This window comes from Vicugna pacos, chromosome 25 (genome assembly GCF_048564905.1).
Source record: "Vicugna pacos chromosome 25, VicPac4, whole genome shotgun sequence".
NCBI classification, from domain to species: Eukaryota; Metazoa; Chordata; class Mammalia; order Artiodactyla; family Camelidae; genus Vicugna; species Vicugna pacos.
The window spans coordinates 11,994,372-12,011,267 of NC_133011.1; the positions used below are offsets into that span (position 1 = coordinate 11,994,372).

The 16,896-nt window shown below is 43.2% G+C and overlaps 2 protein-coding genes across 2 annotated transcripts in view; both read left to right on the plus strand.

Annotated features, from left to right (window-relative positions):
• The window catches only part of BAALC (BAALC binder of MAP3K1 and KLF4), a 328,207-nt gene that overhangs the window by 140,844 nt on the left and 170,467 nt on the right, over positions 1–16,896 (plus strand). The gene's annotated exons all lie outside the window — the stretch shown is intronic.
• On the plus strand, positions 1,650–10,681 carry CTHRC1 (collagen triple helix repeat containing 1). The gene is made up of 4 exons (XM_006212159.4): positions 1,650–1,951; positions 5,137–5,358; positions 7,271–7,487; positions 10,137–10,681. The coding sequence occupies exons 1-4, from the start codon at positions 1,796–1,798 to the stop codon at positions 10,277–10,279; spliced, it is 738 nt and encodes a 245-aa protein (XP_006212221.2). The 5' UTR covers positions 1,650–1,795; the 3' UTR covers positions 10,280–10,681.

Here is a 16,896-nt window from a genome sequence, read left to right on the forward strand (position 1 = left end):
CAGAGAGACAGCCAAGTTAATCCAACCCTTGGAAGGAGTACTTTTACGAAAATGTTAGAATCTGGGAGACAGGGCATGTGAAAGCCCTCTGTGTGCTGTGAAGTACTTACACATTATTATATATTATCTTTCAAATGTAGAGAATGAGACCTAGTTTATTTATCTTACAGTGTAATTTAATTAGTTATGTGAATGTGTAGTTTAAAATACATGGATGCTGACACAGGATTAGCTAATTACTGAAACCCCAACCTGACCCCAGATTTAGAGAAAGGGGCCGTCCGAAGTCACTGATGGGTGATAGTAGCAACAGCAGTTACAGCAGCAGGAACTGTGTTTGGATAGAAGACATACTGGCTGGTGGTGCCCCCCTCCCCTCTCCAGCCTGTAGCCTGCTGCCACCACAGTGCTTTGGCTACATAAGGGCATCAGCTGGGACCTGGCTTAGCTCTACACAGGATGGGTTTTATGGGTGAACAACTTGTGTGTCTGCACTTAGAAGGGTCCTACGCTTGATGTATTGCTTGTTGACACTGTCTTGAAATTCTTAATAATTTTTTAACAGAGGACCCTGCATTTTTATGCTGCAGTGGCATATTATGCAGCCAGTCCTGGGTTTAGAGCACATTTGGAGTTTTGCTTTTTCTGACAAACAGGAATGGAATTTACCTGTGGTGAGGCGCTGACCCAGGAGTGAGGATTCCTAGAACTGCCCTGAACTGCTCCCCTGCCAGACTGTTCCTTCATTTTAATGTCCATCTGTTGGGCTTACTACAACTTCCCAGAACCAGGCCGGTTGGTAAAGAGAACCCCGCTGAGCTGAATTTGACCTTAGCAGTATTGCCATTCTGTCAGCAACCTCCATGTTGTTTCAGAAGTGGCAAGACCTCTGTCCTGCCTGATTCCAGCCCGTGGTGTATAAAGGAGCTCCTGGTCCAACCTGCCCCTAGCTGGTGAGTGGCCTGCGCCCCTGAGGGCACTTTCTTCCAGAATGGACAAAAGAGGACAGAGGGGGTTAGAAAAAGATAATTATCAGTCAGAGGTCAAGAGTTATTACTCAAAGGTGGACTTTTACCACTGAATATGGCTTAACCTCCCCGAGTCTCAGTTTCCCCGTCTGTGAACGGGGCAAGCAGAGGAGGTATCAACTTGCATAGGATTGCCGAGGGGACAGAGAGTATGCGTAAAAGACGGCTTGGTTCCTGGTCATTTGTTAGCTCTCATTATGAAGCTTGGGTTCTTAATCATTTGGGTCACGGGCCCCTGGGAGAACCTGATGATATCTGTGGTTCCTTCCCACCATCCCCTTCTATCCCCTACAAAAAGTCATCTTCCAAAACACAGCTTGCCAAGGGTGCCAGGGTTTGACCCAGGTGTGCCTGGACCCAGGTGAAGGCACGTGCCTCTACAATGTTCGCTTAGGCGGTGCGGTCTCCACTCCGTCCTTAGAGCCTCCACCTGTGGTTTGTTGAGCATCGCCACCCGCCAGGCAGAGGATCCAAGAGGTCTGCGCGTTCCCGCGAGGGTCCCTGCGGGCAGAGCGGCGGCGCGGGAGGGGGCGGGCCCGGCTGTCGGCCCGCCCCACGTCCGGCTCGGGGTGGGGGCTCCGACCTATTACGGGATGGAAACCCCGGTGTTGGGGGGCGGGAGGGAGGGAAGCGCGCGGGTGAAAGGCGCATTGATGCAGCTTTCGGCGGCCTCGGAGCGCGGCGGGGCCAGACTCTGATCACGTCCCGGTTCCCGGGTCTCCTTCTCCTCCTCTCCTGCTTCACGAGTCCCGGGGCCGCCGCGCGCCATGCGTCCCCAGGGCCCCGCCGCCGCCGCCTCCCCGCTGCGGCTCCTCGGCCTCCTGCTGCTCCTGCTGCTGCAGCCTCAGGCGCCGTCGAGCGCCTCCGAGACGCCGAAGGGGAAGCAAAAGGCGCTTCTCCGGCCGAGGGAGGTGGTGGACCTGGTGAGTTCGGGGGAGGGGACGAAGCCGCGGGCCACACCGGGAGGGCGTCCGTCCAGCTGGTGCCTGGGGTAGGAGGGGTGAGGAATGGGGATGGGAGGTGTCTGTACAGCTGGGTGTATGTCTTGCGTGCCTCTGGGGAGTCCTGCTTTGTCTGAGTCTACCGATTAGAAAGGACCTGGCCTCTGCATGGAGTGGAGTCCTGAAACTCGCAGAGGAGACTAAAATGAGACGGCCATCGTGGAGCAAAGAGGCGCCGGGGTTGGGTGGGATTCTCCGAAGTACAGGGAATCACCTAATAATTTCTGGTCTCCCTCCCCCGCCCCACCCCGCCCCCGAGCATGGAGAGGGTTAGCGCGGCAATGAGTGGAATGAGGAGCTTAGGCTAGAACTTGAGCCTGGGAGCTGCCTGGGAGACCCTGGACTCGCTGATCCCCTGTGGGCCTGGGCCAGGGACGCGCAACGTGTCCTTTGTTGGGGCTGGTGGCCACGTCTGCCAGCAAGAGCGAATAACAACTCCCACCCAGCATCCGTCCAACTCTGTAACTTGAAGACTGTGAGTCATGTTGGGTCATCTTCCTAGGGAGCATGGGCTGCAATTTACTTTGCTGGACGACCACAGCCGGGCCAGGAGCGGTTCAGAGGGTTTAGAACCAGAAGAGGAAATGAAGGGAGCCAGCACTAACCCACCAAGGACCCATTTCATTGTTCTATTTAGACAGATGGGCAGTCAGTCCTTCTGGACACCCCGAGTCTTCAGTCTGTGGTCACCAGGTAGGAACATCACAGCCAAACTAAGGGAGAAGACAGTTTCCAAGAGAGCAAATAAATAGCCCAAGTGCTTTCTGAGGGGTTAATCTATGGGAAGTCTGTTTGCTTAAAGCTCTTTCCTTCTAAAAGTCAACAAACTCAGTGGAGGACAGAGCAGTTCTCTGCTCTGTGGCAAGAGTGATCCTTTCAAAACTACTGAATTCCTTGGCATATAATAAACTTCAATCCTTAAGCCAATCTTATTTGTAGACAAATAGGGGTTACAGGCATTGCAGGACATGGGGAGGGGATATTTTTTGATTAAAAAAATTGTTTCATGTTTGTTAAGCTTCTCTTGTAAACTGAGCTGATAAATTAAGCTCCCTGGCAGCTAGTTCTAAGCCAGATTCAAAAACTCTGGAAAAAAATTCCTGCAGTTTTACACTGTACTTTTTGGTGATGTGCTATGTAATTTCATTCCACATAGCAGACTATGTGTTCAGGGCTACAGTTCTATTTTGAGTGTCTAAATTGTTTAAAACTGTACCAAATGAATGTGGTTGATGTGCAGTCTGCATTTTATAAATCTGTAGTTATGTTACACAAAATACCCCTTTGCCCTATAAAGCCACCAATCTTTTTCCTTTCCCTCCAAGGATTTACAGTACCTGTGGTTTCCCACAACTCTAGCCCGACTTGGAAAAGTTTATTGTGCAGCCAGGCTCAGGTGCATCCTGTAGATTGGATTTGGTTTTGCTGGGGGAAAAGAATCCACTCAGTCATTAAAGGTTTCAACAGATTCTATAAAGCAACTTCTTTGTACAGAATCTTTCAAAGCCATCCTTTCAAGCGCACAGCAAGCTCTGCCCCCTGGTGGCCAGTGGAAGAAACAGGGGTTCATTTCGCAGACGTTTATGAAACCTCCACCTGGCACTAATCATGCGCTGAGTTAGCATTTTAAAGTGGAAGAAGACAGATGTAATACCTCTGGGACCAAATTCACTAAGATTATGTGAATAGCAGTTTTTAGATAAAGAGGTGAATAAAAATTCTCAGCCATGGCACTATTGGCATTTGGGTCTAGATAATTCTTTGTTATGGGAACTGTGCTGTGCACCCCACCCCTCCAAGAAAAACAGAGAGAATCCTAGCACTTAAGGGTTTGATAGGTTATTGCCACCCTGTTGAAGACTAATAGTCACCTGCAATGAGGTCATTTTCTCCTTCTCCTTGGCCAGGACAGATGGGTCGGGTTGGAAACTAGAAGTGTTATCCTAATGACACTTCCTCCACATAAAAATGGGGAGAAGCAGATGTGTGTATCCGACCTAGAGATATTGCCAGTGTAGGACCACTGTTGACTGTTAAGGTTTTATTTTATAGTTATATCTCTAGGGATTTATCTTAGGGAAATTATTCAAAAGAAGAAAAAAGCTATATGGATAAAGATTTTCATTATAATAATATTCACAGTAGAAAAAAATAGAATTAACAATCCCCAAGTAGTGCAATGTTTGCATAATACTGTGAAAGTACGATGCTGAAATCCACGTCCTTTACAACATCTAGGGTTAGAAGAAAAAAGCCATATATCAAATTATGTCCACCTTGGAATACAGCCATTTAAAAATTATATATGCTTTTAGTGAACAGTAGAAGAAAGCAGGCAAATGAAAAAAATTTTTTAATTCAAGTACAGTTGATTTATAATGTTGTGTTAGTCTTTGGTGTACAGCATAGTGATTCAGTTACACACATATATATTCCTTTTTATATTGTTTTTCATTATAGATTATTATAAGGTATTGAATATAGTTCCCTATGCTGTACAGTATAAATTTGTTGTTTATCTATCCTACATATAGTCATTAGCATCTGCAAATCCTAAACTCTCAATTTATCCCTCCCCCACCTTTCCCCCATAACCATAAGATTGTTTGCTATGTCTGTGAGTAAATTTCTGTTTTGTAAATAAGTTTGTGTCATTTTTTTAGATTCCACACATAAGTGATACCATATGGTATTTGTCTTTCTCTTTCTAACTTACTTCACTTAATATGATTATCTCTAGGTCCATCCATGTTGCTGCAAATGGCATTATTTCATTCTTTTTATGGCTGAGTAGTATTCCATTATATATACATATGCACATCTTTCCAATCATCTGTTAATGGACATTTAAAGGTTAGAAAACATTATGTCTTTGATGAGTGTGTATGTATGTGTATATGTGTGTAAAGTGTATAAAAAGTATAGGAAAGAAATATTTTAGAAATAACTTTGAAATCAGTTCTCTATAATAACTCATCTAGAACATGGGCAAGTGGTCTGTAGGGATTCTTGAATCCAAGGACTGAAAATAAATGTATTTCTAATCAGGCTGAGTCTGTGAATCTTAAGTGGTGAGAGTTTTTCCCCCTTTCTTTTTCCCTCTGCAGTATAATGGGATGTGCTTACAAGGGCCTGCGGGGGTGCCTGGGCGAGATGGAAGCCCTGGGGCCAACGGCATTCCTGGTACCCCTGGAATCCCAGGTCGGGATGGATTCAAAGGAGAAAAGGGGGAATGCCTGAGGGAAATCTTTGAGGAGTCCTGGACGCCTAACTACAAGCAGTGCTCATGGAGTTCACTGAATTATGGCATAGATCTTGGAAAAATTGCGGTAAGTAAAGTTCAAATTATTTTAAAGTTGAGGCAAACTTTAAGGGTTGAGGGGATAAGTGTTAATTTTAGGTGACGTTTTATTTTATTTTTACTGGAAGACTTAACAAAATTAAGTGATGGGTACCATGTGGCTTTTAACTTAGAATGAATAAAAAAAATTGGTGATGTTTCAGAATTAATTTTGTAAAGTTATTTCTTAGACAAATAAAACACCATTTTAACCCTAGTAGTATTTAAAATAGTCAAATGCAAACAAGAAGAGCAAGCATAGGTATGTGTGTTAGACAGTAAGCAACTTTCCAATATTGTCCTAAAGTGAGTTTAAATTTAAATTAGTCTAAGAAATTCTGTTGTGGCTCCAGACATAGAAGTGGAAAGAAATCTCCAAGAAACGACCACACGATAGGATAGAAATTATCTAGAAGTGGGAATTCCACCGGTATTTGTCCTTATTCTGAGTAGCGGGCGCAGCTTGAAATTGCTAAGCTTAAGAGAAATAGAACGGACCAGAAATATACTACAGTGACCATTTAAAATTATTGCAGTTTTTAGGGAGAAGAATCATTCAAAATAGTCTGTCTGGCAATGCATTTGGATTGGTGATTCAGTCACTTTGATTTGGTTCCAGAGTAACTGGCAAGTCCATCGGGATGGCTGAGAGTTGAAGTTGGTGCTATTTCTAAGCCTCTTTCTTCTTTTGTTGACCAGCTGTATATATGGTTCCATTTCCACAGTGTATCATTCCTTAATATTAACCACGACGACCACCAGGCAAATAGATGTTTTATTTTCATAAAACTTAAGGTTCTAAGTAGCAATCTGTGTGTTATCCCTATTCCTCATCTCAGCTCTTAATGTCGGTTCTATTATCTACAAAAATGTTTGTGACAGTCTTGATTTGATTTCTATGTGATAGAATTTCCATATAGGCTCCATAGTTTGGTGACTGTGACCAGTTTTATTTTGATATGTGATTCCCTTTTTTTTTTTTTGATATGTGATTTCTTAGAATTCTGTTAAAATGTTGCCTCCTTTAAACACCTGACATTAACAGACTGGCTGCTTATTTATAGTTCATCAAAAGTTGCTGAGTTCTACAAACTTTCCCTGTGGACTCTGAATTATTAATATGTTTTCAAGTTCCTCTTAGTAGCGGTCAGAATGGGTTTGGGAGCTTTCTGCAGGTAAAAGATAGTGGACCATGAGCCAAAAGACAGGCAAACTTTGCAAAGACCAATTAGAGGGGAAAAAAAAGGCTGAGTCTTAGCATTGTGTCACATAGGTAACGACTAAAAACCCCATCTACGCTTTATTCCGGATACTGTTCGCTTTTGCTTCAAAAGATACAAATCAGAGCAGGGGGAGAGGGCATGCCTAGCATGTGTGAGGTTCCCAGTACCTCCATTAAAATAAAGAAATCTAATTACCCCCCCAAAATAAATTAAATTAAAAAAACTTAAACATACAAAACAAAAAGACATGAGTCAGAGTAATCTATCTAGGTAGTGCTAGTCTAGATTTTAAGTTCCATGAGGGCAGGGATTCTGTTTTGTCTACTGCTGTATCTATAGCATTCAGCACATGGGAAATATTTTTGGAATTAAAAAAAAATAAATATATAGATTGGTTTGGTCTAAAATACTGAAGACTGGCTGTTTTGGGTAAAACTGAAAGTTACCCTCAAGAGGTGAATAATTCTAAGAAAGCCATAATTCCGTTTTCTTAAGAGTTTCTAATATCAGAGCCTCTTATCCATCTTGCAGAGAATCGCTTTCCCTCTGTAAAAGCTAAGTTTTTTAATACAGTTTGGGGAAAAGGATAGTTAAATAAAATTCACATTACAATTTGAAAGCACCTTTTTAATTAAAATTGAAAATGCTAATTAAGCCCTGCTTCTGTGTTTGTGATAGGAGTGTACATTCACAAAGATGCGTTCGAACAGTGCCCTAAGAGTTTTGTTCAGTGGCTCACTCCGGTTAAAATGCAGAAGTGCGTGCTGTCAGCGTTGGTATTTCACGTTCAATGGAGCTGAATGTTCAGGACCTCTTCCTATTGAAGCCATAATTTATTTGGACCAAGGAAGCCCTGAAATGAATTCAACAATTAACATTCATCGCACTTCCTCTGGTACGTAGAAGAGTGACATTGCAGAATGTGCCTCATCTTTAGAAACTAAAGATGAGTTTCGAGTCCACTGTAATTTTGGGTCGTAGCAAGTTTTCTGTGCATAATTCTCCCTCTGGGTTGCACTTTAGAATTTCCTATAGACCTTTTTTAAAAATATATGGATGCCTGGGTCTCAACTCTGACCAACTGAATCAGAATCTCTGGTTAAGGGCTGTATTTTTTTTTTTTTAATCTCAAGGTTGAAAATCAGAGTTAGATGAAATGGCAGAATAGCTAATAATGCCACTGAACAGTGGTTTCCAATCTCGGCTATACCTCGTGTCCAACTGGGGAACTTTAAAAAAAAAAATCCCCATGTCTGAGTACCACTCCTCCATGGGCTGTGACTTAATGCGTCTGCTTGCACCCTAGGCAGTGGGACTTCCAGTGTCTCTTCTGGTTATTCTAATGTTCAGCCAAGGTTGAGAACCACTAGTTTAGATTGACAAGGAGGCTGATTTCTCTGTCTTGTTCTTTAAAAAGGTAGATACAGTCTGCTGCATTTGTAAAAGAGAACATTTCTATATTGTTCCTGCATTCTCTGTTTGCTTCTACCTAGTCTGAGAAAACAGACATTCAGTTAAACCAATGGTCACTTAAGCTGTTTAAAAAAAAAACAAAACCCAAACTATTGTTTGTTTTGTTATAGTTTAAGGTTCATTTAGAAAGTTTAGAAACTACCAAAAAGTAGCAGGAGGGGAAAGTACCTATTACTGCCATCACCCAGACACTGCTGTCAACATCTGACTCCCAGCCACTTTGCTTTCTTGAGTTGCTGTGGGTGGCACCCGTGACAGCGTGTGCCAGGAGAATCAAAGGTGTATATATCACTAGCTTCATTTCCCTGATTTCTCAAAGCAATTTCTCATTAATCTTGTACTTAAAAATGGCAGAAGAAAGAGATTCCCTCACTGCTAACCAGAAGTATTTCAGCATTCTTAGAGATCTAAGTCAGAAACTGATCCCAGAAATTAATATAGTACATTTACCCCTAAGGAATCAAGGACATCCTGTCCATTTTCTTCCTCAAATCCCCACAATACCCTCAAGACATAAAGAAGATATTTTAACCCCTTCTCTTTGCACCAATTTACATTCCCACTGACAGTGTGGGAGGGTTCCCTTTTCTCCACAGCCTCTCCAGCATTTGTCATTTGTAGACTTTTTGATGATGGCCATTCTGACTGGTGTGAGGTGATACCTTGTTGTAGTAGTTTTGATTTGCATAATCAGTGATGTTGAGCATCTTTTTGTGTGCCTATTGGCCATCAGAGGATGAATTTAAGCCTTGGCTGTGCCCATGGGAGTTTGACAGACATTTGAATGTCATCTTGTTACCTGGGTCTAGGAGGAAAACAGGTTGAGAACCCCTAATCCAACATATTTTAGGTGATGAATAAGCTGCAAGACTACCCTATACCTGCAAAAATTTTCATTCATTCATTCAAAAAACATTATTTCATCTGTTAAAGGCTGTGAGGTGACCGTTGACTCTCCCCTTGTGAGGCTGATGCTAGACACAAGCTTGTCCAACCTCCTGTGGGATGAAGTGACCAAATTTCTAGGCCATGGATGTCAAGACCTTGGAGGAACACGAGGGTTTTCAGGCATTCTCACCTAGTGTTGTATTAAGAGTTCTAGATGAAATGATATTGTGGGCACACACTGCTTAGTTCTCCCAACTTTGGAAGGAGTCTGAACCAGAGACTGGTCCCTGGATTTGGAGGGACGTGCCTTCCATTCACTGATGTCACAGCTGGTGGAAGCAGATTGCTTCAGGCTTACACCCCTGGGCTCAGCTGGAATGCACTCACCTCAACCAGATAGGAAAACTAACCAGACCCATTTTCTTAAAGAATCTGCCAATCTGAGGTTCCTTTTCACCCTGATACAGATGCCAACGGGGTCATACCTTTTGCCTGTTAAAATGAACACCAGGGGAATTTTTTTTAATGTTGGAGAAGAGCCTTGATAAGACAGAATGCAAGTTGTATGTATTAGTATGTGAAAGTCCAGGACCTGTGAAAAGGCATGTAGTTATGAAGCATAAAAACACAATGGAAAAACGATTTAGTTAGTTTTTTGTTTTTTCACCGTGAGGAAATTCTGTGTAAAATAAGACGCCCAGATTGAAGGACTGGTATAATGGTTATGCTAGAATTACTATTTAATATTATGAAAGTCTTTTCTTCTACTTGAATACCATCAAGTATACAGGTAAGTGTTGGAAAGTGTCTTCTTTAAAAAAAAGACTTAAATATCACATCAATGTCTTGGCTTTTAAAAGTGTAGTCTTCCTTTGTTTAGTCAAATAAATTGCTTTTTTTGTTTTAGGTCATCTTTGTAAGTAAACCAATTCTGGCTTTATGGTTGAAGCCTCTAAGAAAATTGCCTGTGAAGCTTATATCATAGAATGGATGTGTGTACATCTTTTAAAACTATTTGTGTGCTAAGAAGAAGAGAACTTATGAGTCTCTTATTAAGTAGTAGAATTTTAAATTCACTGTACATTAAATAAATTTCATCTAGCTTGCTAAAGTAATACATTTGAGCTGAAGTTTTTTGCTTTTTGTTCTAAAGAGAGATGTAACTTTCACCTTTGTTTTGCAGTGGAAGGACTTTGTGAAGGAATTGGTGCTGGGCTGGTGGATGTTGCTATCTGGGTTGGAACGTGTTCAGATTACCCGAAAGGAGATGCCTCTACTGGGTGGAATTCAGTGTCTCGCATCATTATCGAAGAACTACCAAAATAAATTCTTTCATTTTTATTCCCTACCTCTTTTTTATCATACCTTCAACTGGTTCATTTTAGTGACACCTTATATAGTTTGTAGGTGTACATCTGAATGAAAAAACAAATGAAACGTGTTTACAGACCAACGTGTGATTTCACACTGTTTATAGATCCAGTATTATTCATTTTCCTTCAATCAAGAATGGTTTCAGGATTTTGTAGTTGATTAGAATACTTTCTTCATATTCCCATCCCCTGAACTTATAATTTGGAATGTCATTGTGGTCTTCATTTTTTTTTTTCCTATTCTCGTAGCATATAGCACTTTTTAAAATACGAAAGCTACCAGACGTTGTACAAGTTGTAAATGTTCAGAATTGTTTTATATCTGTGAAATAAAACTAATTTCAAACAACTTTAATATCTTTAACATAATTGCCTCTGAAATGAGAGTTTCTGGTCCTTTATATCTGAAAAGTTGAGCATAAACCTGATTTTGTATTTATTTCATAATCATATTTTAAATTTAGTACACATATAGTACTGTTCCATATCTTGAGGGATTCAAAGAGAAAAGGTGTTTCTATGTCAGGAAATACACTAGCACTTTAGAAATTGTATCTTTATTTAACAAAGAGTTAAAAAGACGTGAACACTGGCCTCAAATTGTTTACCATTCGGTAGGGAGGATAAGTATACACAGAAATAGCATAAATCATAAGATTAATATGTTGATTGCAAAAAAAGATCATTGAAGGGAGGGTGTAATTCAAGGAAAGACCTGTCACTTCTGGCTGAGGTGATTAGAAAGAATTCATGATGAAGAAAGCACAGGTTTAAGACTGATAAGTAAATCCTGGGCTTGAAGTGTCAGTATGAACTCATAAATTACGTTATCTTACATCAAGCTACAAAGCAGTAACAACAGACTCCCCTAGCTTTGTTTACTGAAAAGACCTAGAAACAGTGACCAATTTATTAATGCCCAGATTGTGATGTCTGTATATCCTTTGCTACTAAAAGGAACTAAGGCTTCTTGAAGAAATGGGTGATTTCAGCTCTGGGGCAGGAAATGTACGCTATGACCCTGGAACATCTTGGCAGCTATGGAAGACAACTCAACAGGATCCAAGAGCCAGCTTGAATTGGTTCCCACTGGCAAAGGTTTTACAGTTTAAGCATCAATAAAGATAATAATTGGAATGGTTTGAAACATCAGATATGTTTAAATGCATGAATTCATAATAATATTAAAGCAAAATTCATTAGATTTGGGATTCATTAGATATGGGAAATTCCCATACAGATTTGGGATTGCTGTGTGTTCATTTTCACTTGTCTCCAGGTATTTTCTTATTTCCACTTTGATTTCTTCAATGACCCATTGGTTATTTTGTAGCACATGGTTTAGCTTCCAGGTGTGTAGTTTTGGCAGTTTTTCCCTTGATTTCTAGTCATAGCGTTGTGGTCAGAAAAGATGCTTGATAGAATTTTTGGTTAGGCCATTCAAGATGGCTGTTCTGCTCAATGTACATCCCCTGCTCAACCAGTACGTGCTTCACTCACATGTACCCAATCCTCTTAATCATAGGGCTTAATTAGTAACTACCTACGTACTTGCCCCCGGCCCAGCTGCTGGTTTCCCTGGTAATTGATGAGCCAATCTAACGGCAATTCCCCCCTATAAATAGTAGCCTCCTCCCCGCTCAGCAAAGACTGTTGCCGTGTCTGCCTGTTGGCTGCTGCGCATGGTGGGTATTGCTCCAGGACCTTGCTTCAGCTGTGCAACATCCCCTGTCCAATAAAACTTTGGCCTCTCTGGGCTCCTTCTTCGGTCTTGAGGCTGGGCACCTACAAGGCTTGCAGGCATGCGGGATGTAGCCCAATAACTGTGAGCCAGCCCAAGGCTGAGGAGACCCCCGGGAGCGCAGAGATGTGGGGAAATGAGGGGGGACAGAAGGTTGTGGGGGTGATCCTGAGGTGCTCGTCCATTAGCATTTGGGGGGCCATGAGGCAGCTGTCTACCATGAAAGGTGTCTTTTTCTTCCATTATGTTACCCTGTTAACTTCAGTGTCTTTCCAGCTTAAAAGTAGCAGCCCTGTGCTCCTGGTTCATCTGATTGCATGAGGATGGCTGGTGAATACAGACAAAATGCAAGGACCTGGATTATCTGCAAAATACAAGCATACCCCAGGGCCACCACCACCCTGAACAATTACAGACACAGGCTTTAGGGGTCCTAACTCAGGGACAGGCTGGAGAATTGGACGTGGCCAGTTACCCAGAAGGTTTTGGTTGGGGCCCGTGGCAACAACAAAATAATGAGTACCCTTGGGCTTCTGGTCCCAGCTATGGAAGGGGGAAAGCAACAATGCAGTGTGATGAAACAGCTCTAAGCAGTCTACAATGCATTACAACAGGTGAGGGACATCACAGAAGGCCTGCCCGAATTGTCGAGCAAAGCAGAAAACCACTACTGGGGTCTAAAACAGCTGTGTGCAATATAAAGACCCCCTCCCCCATAGACATCAAAGGTGACCAAGGAGTCTACTTTATCAGTCACGAAGTTCAGGAATGAACCAATCAAAAATGACATACGCTGGCCCTTCACCTGCCTTACAGCCCCACTGCTGCCGGGCTAGGAGTGGACCCCTTCACAATTGAGATGGAAAGCTCGTGCTCTCAACACGTGGACGCATCCCAGGAGCAGTTGCCCCAGTGCCGACACCATGTTAACTCAGAGGCAGCTACTCAACACCCTCTGAGTTCAACTGCTGACCACCGAAGGACCATTGCCAACTACTGGTCAGGACACTAAGTCATCTTTGCCCTTGTCATAGGATCTACCCCCTGAGGAACATATTATAAACAGCCCTGGGCCTGGCAGGTAAGCCCTCGGTGGTTTGGGTTTGCTGCCGTGTGGGATACAGGATTAGAAAGGGACCTAGAGATTTCACCTGTCTTCTACCCAGCCCCACTTAAGACTGTTACTAATCCAGGCCCGCTGCTGGAGAAAGGCAGCATTGTATTAATCCTGCGGGCTGTTATACCTCTTCTCCCGTATTTGGCACCGGCTATGGGGACTGAGGATGGACAGGTGTCATGGTGTTGCAGGCCAGGACAAAACCCACAGGTGGGGGTGGTATTATCTCAGAATGCTGTTACTGCTTGTTGCTGGATGGTCCTGATCTTGCTGGTATTGTGCCTGTTAAATATCTTAGACTTCATCCCTAGTCTGAGCGAAGGGAATCTGTTCTCGGACTAAGCACCAACAGTGGCCTCACTGCGAAATGAGCTTGATTGCAGAGTCTACAGCAAAATGCCATTGTCACCCATGAAAAATTTACTCAATAAGAACCTGGCTCCAAAGTTTGCCCACTTCTTGGACCCTTGCATTTGGTATTTGATTGTAGAATGTCTCCACGCACCGTCCTCAGAGATTTCACGGAAGAGGGGTGGGCCAAGACTAGAAGGGTCGCGCAGGGTATGTAGGGGTGGAGTGTAAGACTAGGCCATTCAAGATGGCCGTTCTCATGCTCTCTCTACTCAGCCAGTCCCTGCTTCACTCACATGACTACCCAGTCCTCTTAATTATAGGGCTTAATTAGTAACTGCCTGCAGTGCTTGCCCCCTGGCCCAGCCACTGGTTTCCCTGGTAACTGATGAGCCAACCTGATGTCAATTCTCCCTATAAATGGTAGCCTCCTTCTCTCCTGAGTAGCAAAGACCACTGCCATGTCCTGCCTGCTGTTTGCCACACGCAGTGGGTGTTGCTCCAGGACCTTGCTTCAGGTGTGTAAGATACCCTGTTCAATAAATTCTTGATGTCTCTGTGGCCGTCTCCAGGCTGTCCTCCATCCTGAAGCTGGGCAATTATGAGGCTTGCAAGCCTGCAGGGTGCAGCCCAACATGATTTCCATCTTCCACTTACTGAGACTTGTATTGTCTATCTCTGGAGAATAGAACTTTTGCTTTTAAAAGACTTGCCTGATTAGGTAGGTTGGACCCACCCAGGATAATCTCCTTAGGTTGTAGTCAACTGACTAGAGACCCTAATTACACCTGCAAAATTCCTTTTGCCACATTGTTACATAATCATGGAGGTGCTATCCAATTGTATTTACAGGTTCCTACAAAGCTCAAAAGAAAATTATGCCAGGTGCTTCCACCGGAGGGCAGGATTCACAGAGGGGTCCATGTTAGAATTCTGCCCATCACAGAATGCCACCTGATCTTCTTGCACTTTTCACACCACTGAACAAACAGATGGAAAACAGGAAGCTAACCTATTGGTGTAACGATCCCAATTACCAAAGGAAATTGGTTGCTGTTATGATGGAATCAAGGAGGACTCTATCTGGAACCCAGGAGACTATCTAAGGTTCCTCTCAGTACTTCCGTGCCAACAGTAAAGAGTAATGGAAAGCTACAGGAACCAGAAAAGGGCAGGCCAACTGAAGATTCAGACCTTTTGGAAAGGAAAGATTGGATCACTCTACTAGGTAAAGAATCCAGAGCTGTGGGTTCTGGCTGTGGGCAAGGAAAATAGGGAATGGGTGGGTGAAGGTGAAAGCTACAGATATCAACTATGAGCTCATGAAGAATTATGGAAACAGGACTGTTGTCGGTTTGCATATTTTGTTACATGCATATGTTTACTTATATATTCTAACCCTTTTCTTCTTTTTCACATTTCTATTTAATATAAAAGTCGGTGGGATTCAACTTTACAATGTAGACTTTAGTTAACAAAATATTCAGTGGGACCAATGCTGAATTTGAAGAGTCATTAATATAGCCAGCGATGGATTCAGTGACTGTTGGGGCTTTGTGCCTTCTCTGGGGGAAGGGCAAGAACTTATCAGAAGGCTAGCTGTTTCTCACTAGAATAAAATACCTTTCTTTGTTTTGCAGGCATTGAAATGTTTGTAGAATGGTGCATATGAAAGCTGTGTAGTCAAAGGCGTCGACTGAGACAGTTAATAATTTATTGCTTTCCAGTTCCAAATTCATCCTCCAGAGGCACACCCAGAAGGCACAGTCCTTCCCCTGCCTTGTGGCCTCAGCCAAGCAGGCTTGATCACCTTGCTGCAGTCTTGAGAGGGACACCACATGCTCCTGGCCCCATGCTGTAGCTGTCTCTCCCTCCCCCCCTCCCTCCCTCCCCTTGTCCCCACACACATTCTTTTAAGCACGACCACCCACCAGTCTGACTCCCCTGCCCCTACAGGGTTGTTCCTGAGGTCTTTCAAAGGTGGACAGTGTCTGCTCTTGGCTTTGCACCTGCGGAAACATCCCAGCTTCCTCAGAAACCTGCTCACCAGCCCTGGCTGGCCTGTGTCCCAGGTGATCGTTTCCTGTTGATCGGATGATTCTAAACCCAGTTCTGGCACAGGCAACCCAGCAAACTTTCTCACACTCCAGTGGTGGTCAGCAACCACAGCTTCTCCAGCAAGGTATGAATGCCGAGGCGGCGGGGGGACCCACTGCCAAGCTCACCTTTCCTCCGGTACTCCTCCCTCAGCCCTGCGGTGCTGTTCAGAGTTCTCTTAAAATGCAGTCTTCCCTCAGTGTCAGCAAGGGATTGGTTTAAAGCCTCCTCTTGCCCCCGCCCCACCCCGCACCCCAACCTCGGCCTCCTTCGGATACCAAAATCGACAGATGCTGAAGCCTCTTATATAAAATGGGGTACTGCATACAGTCTGCCCTCAGCACCCCTACGTTCAGTACCTGGCGATTCTGCATCTGAGGAGTCGACCCTCTGCAATTCAACTTGCAGTGGGTTGAATCTGGGGACGTGGAACCCGCAGATACAGAGGGCCAACTGTATTTATTTCACTCTATTATTATAGCTCAACAATTCTTTTAAGCTTCTCCTGGTTAAATTCCCATGTGTTCTGTCTCCTGGTTGGACTTACACTGATAGAGGTGTGATAATGTAACAGCGTTTGGGCCGAGGACGAGCATGAGCAGCACTTTTCTCTTTGGGAATAAGCTGCTCACAGAAAGCACGCACTGAGCGCCGTTTCTCCCTGCAAGGAGATGCAGGTTGTACAAGGGCAGGCTGTGCAGCAGTCTTGGTCCAGCACTGTCTGTGGCTGGACGGGTGTGTCTGCATGATTATATCTGTATGTTATGGGGCTTTTAAAGAAGCACTCTTTTACACAAATAGAATTCTCATTCTCTAATTTCAGCCACATTCCTAATCAAGATAATACTTCATGCTCTACTTAACTTATCTATTTATAGACAGACCTGGTGGGAAAGATGTTAACATGAAGCCCTTAGCAGAAGACGCTTGTTGCCTTTTCTTTTGATGTGTTGAATTGGTTTTGCCACTTTCTATGCTTGTTCTAGTCAAGGCTAATGCCATAATTTATGTTGAAATTTTTATTAATTTAAACCAACAATCCTGCAATATTTAAGTTCTTCATACATTTTCTGACAACTTCCAAATCATCCAACTTTTATAGAGTTGGGCCTTCTACTATAAGCAGATCTTATTTTTCTAAGTTTACTGGTTAATGTTCTATGCTTTTCATGATGAGTGGAATAACCCAAGTTATTTAATATTTATAAAAACGTTTTTCTGTAAAACTAAACATCTTAAAGAAACTACACAACATATGTAAGGG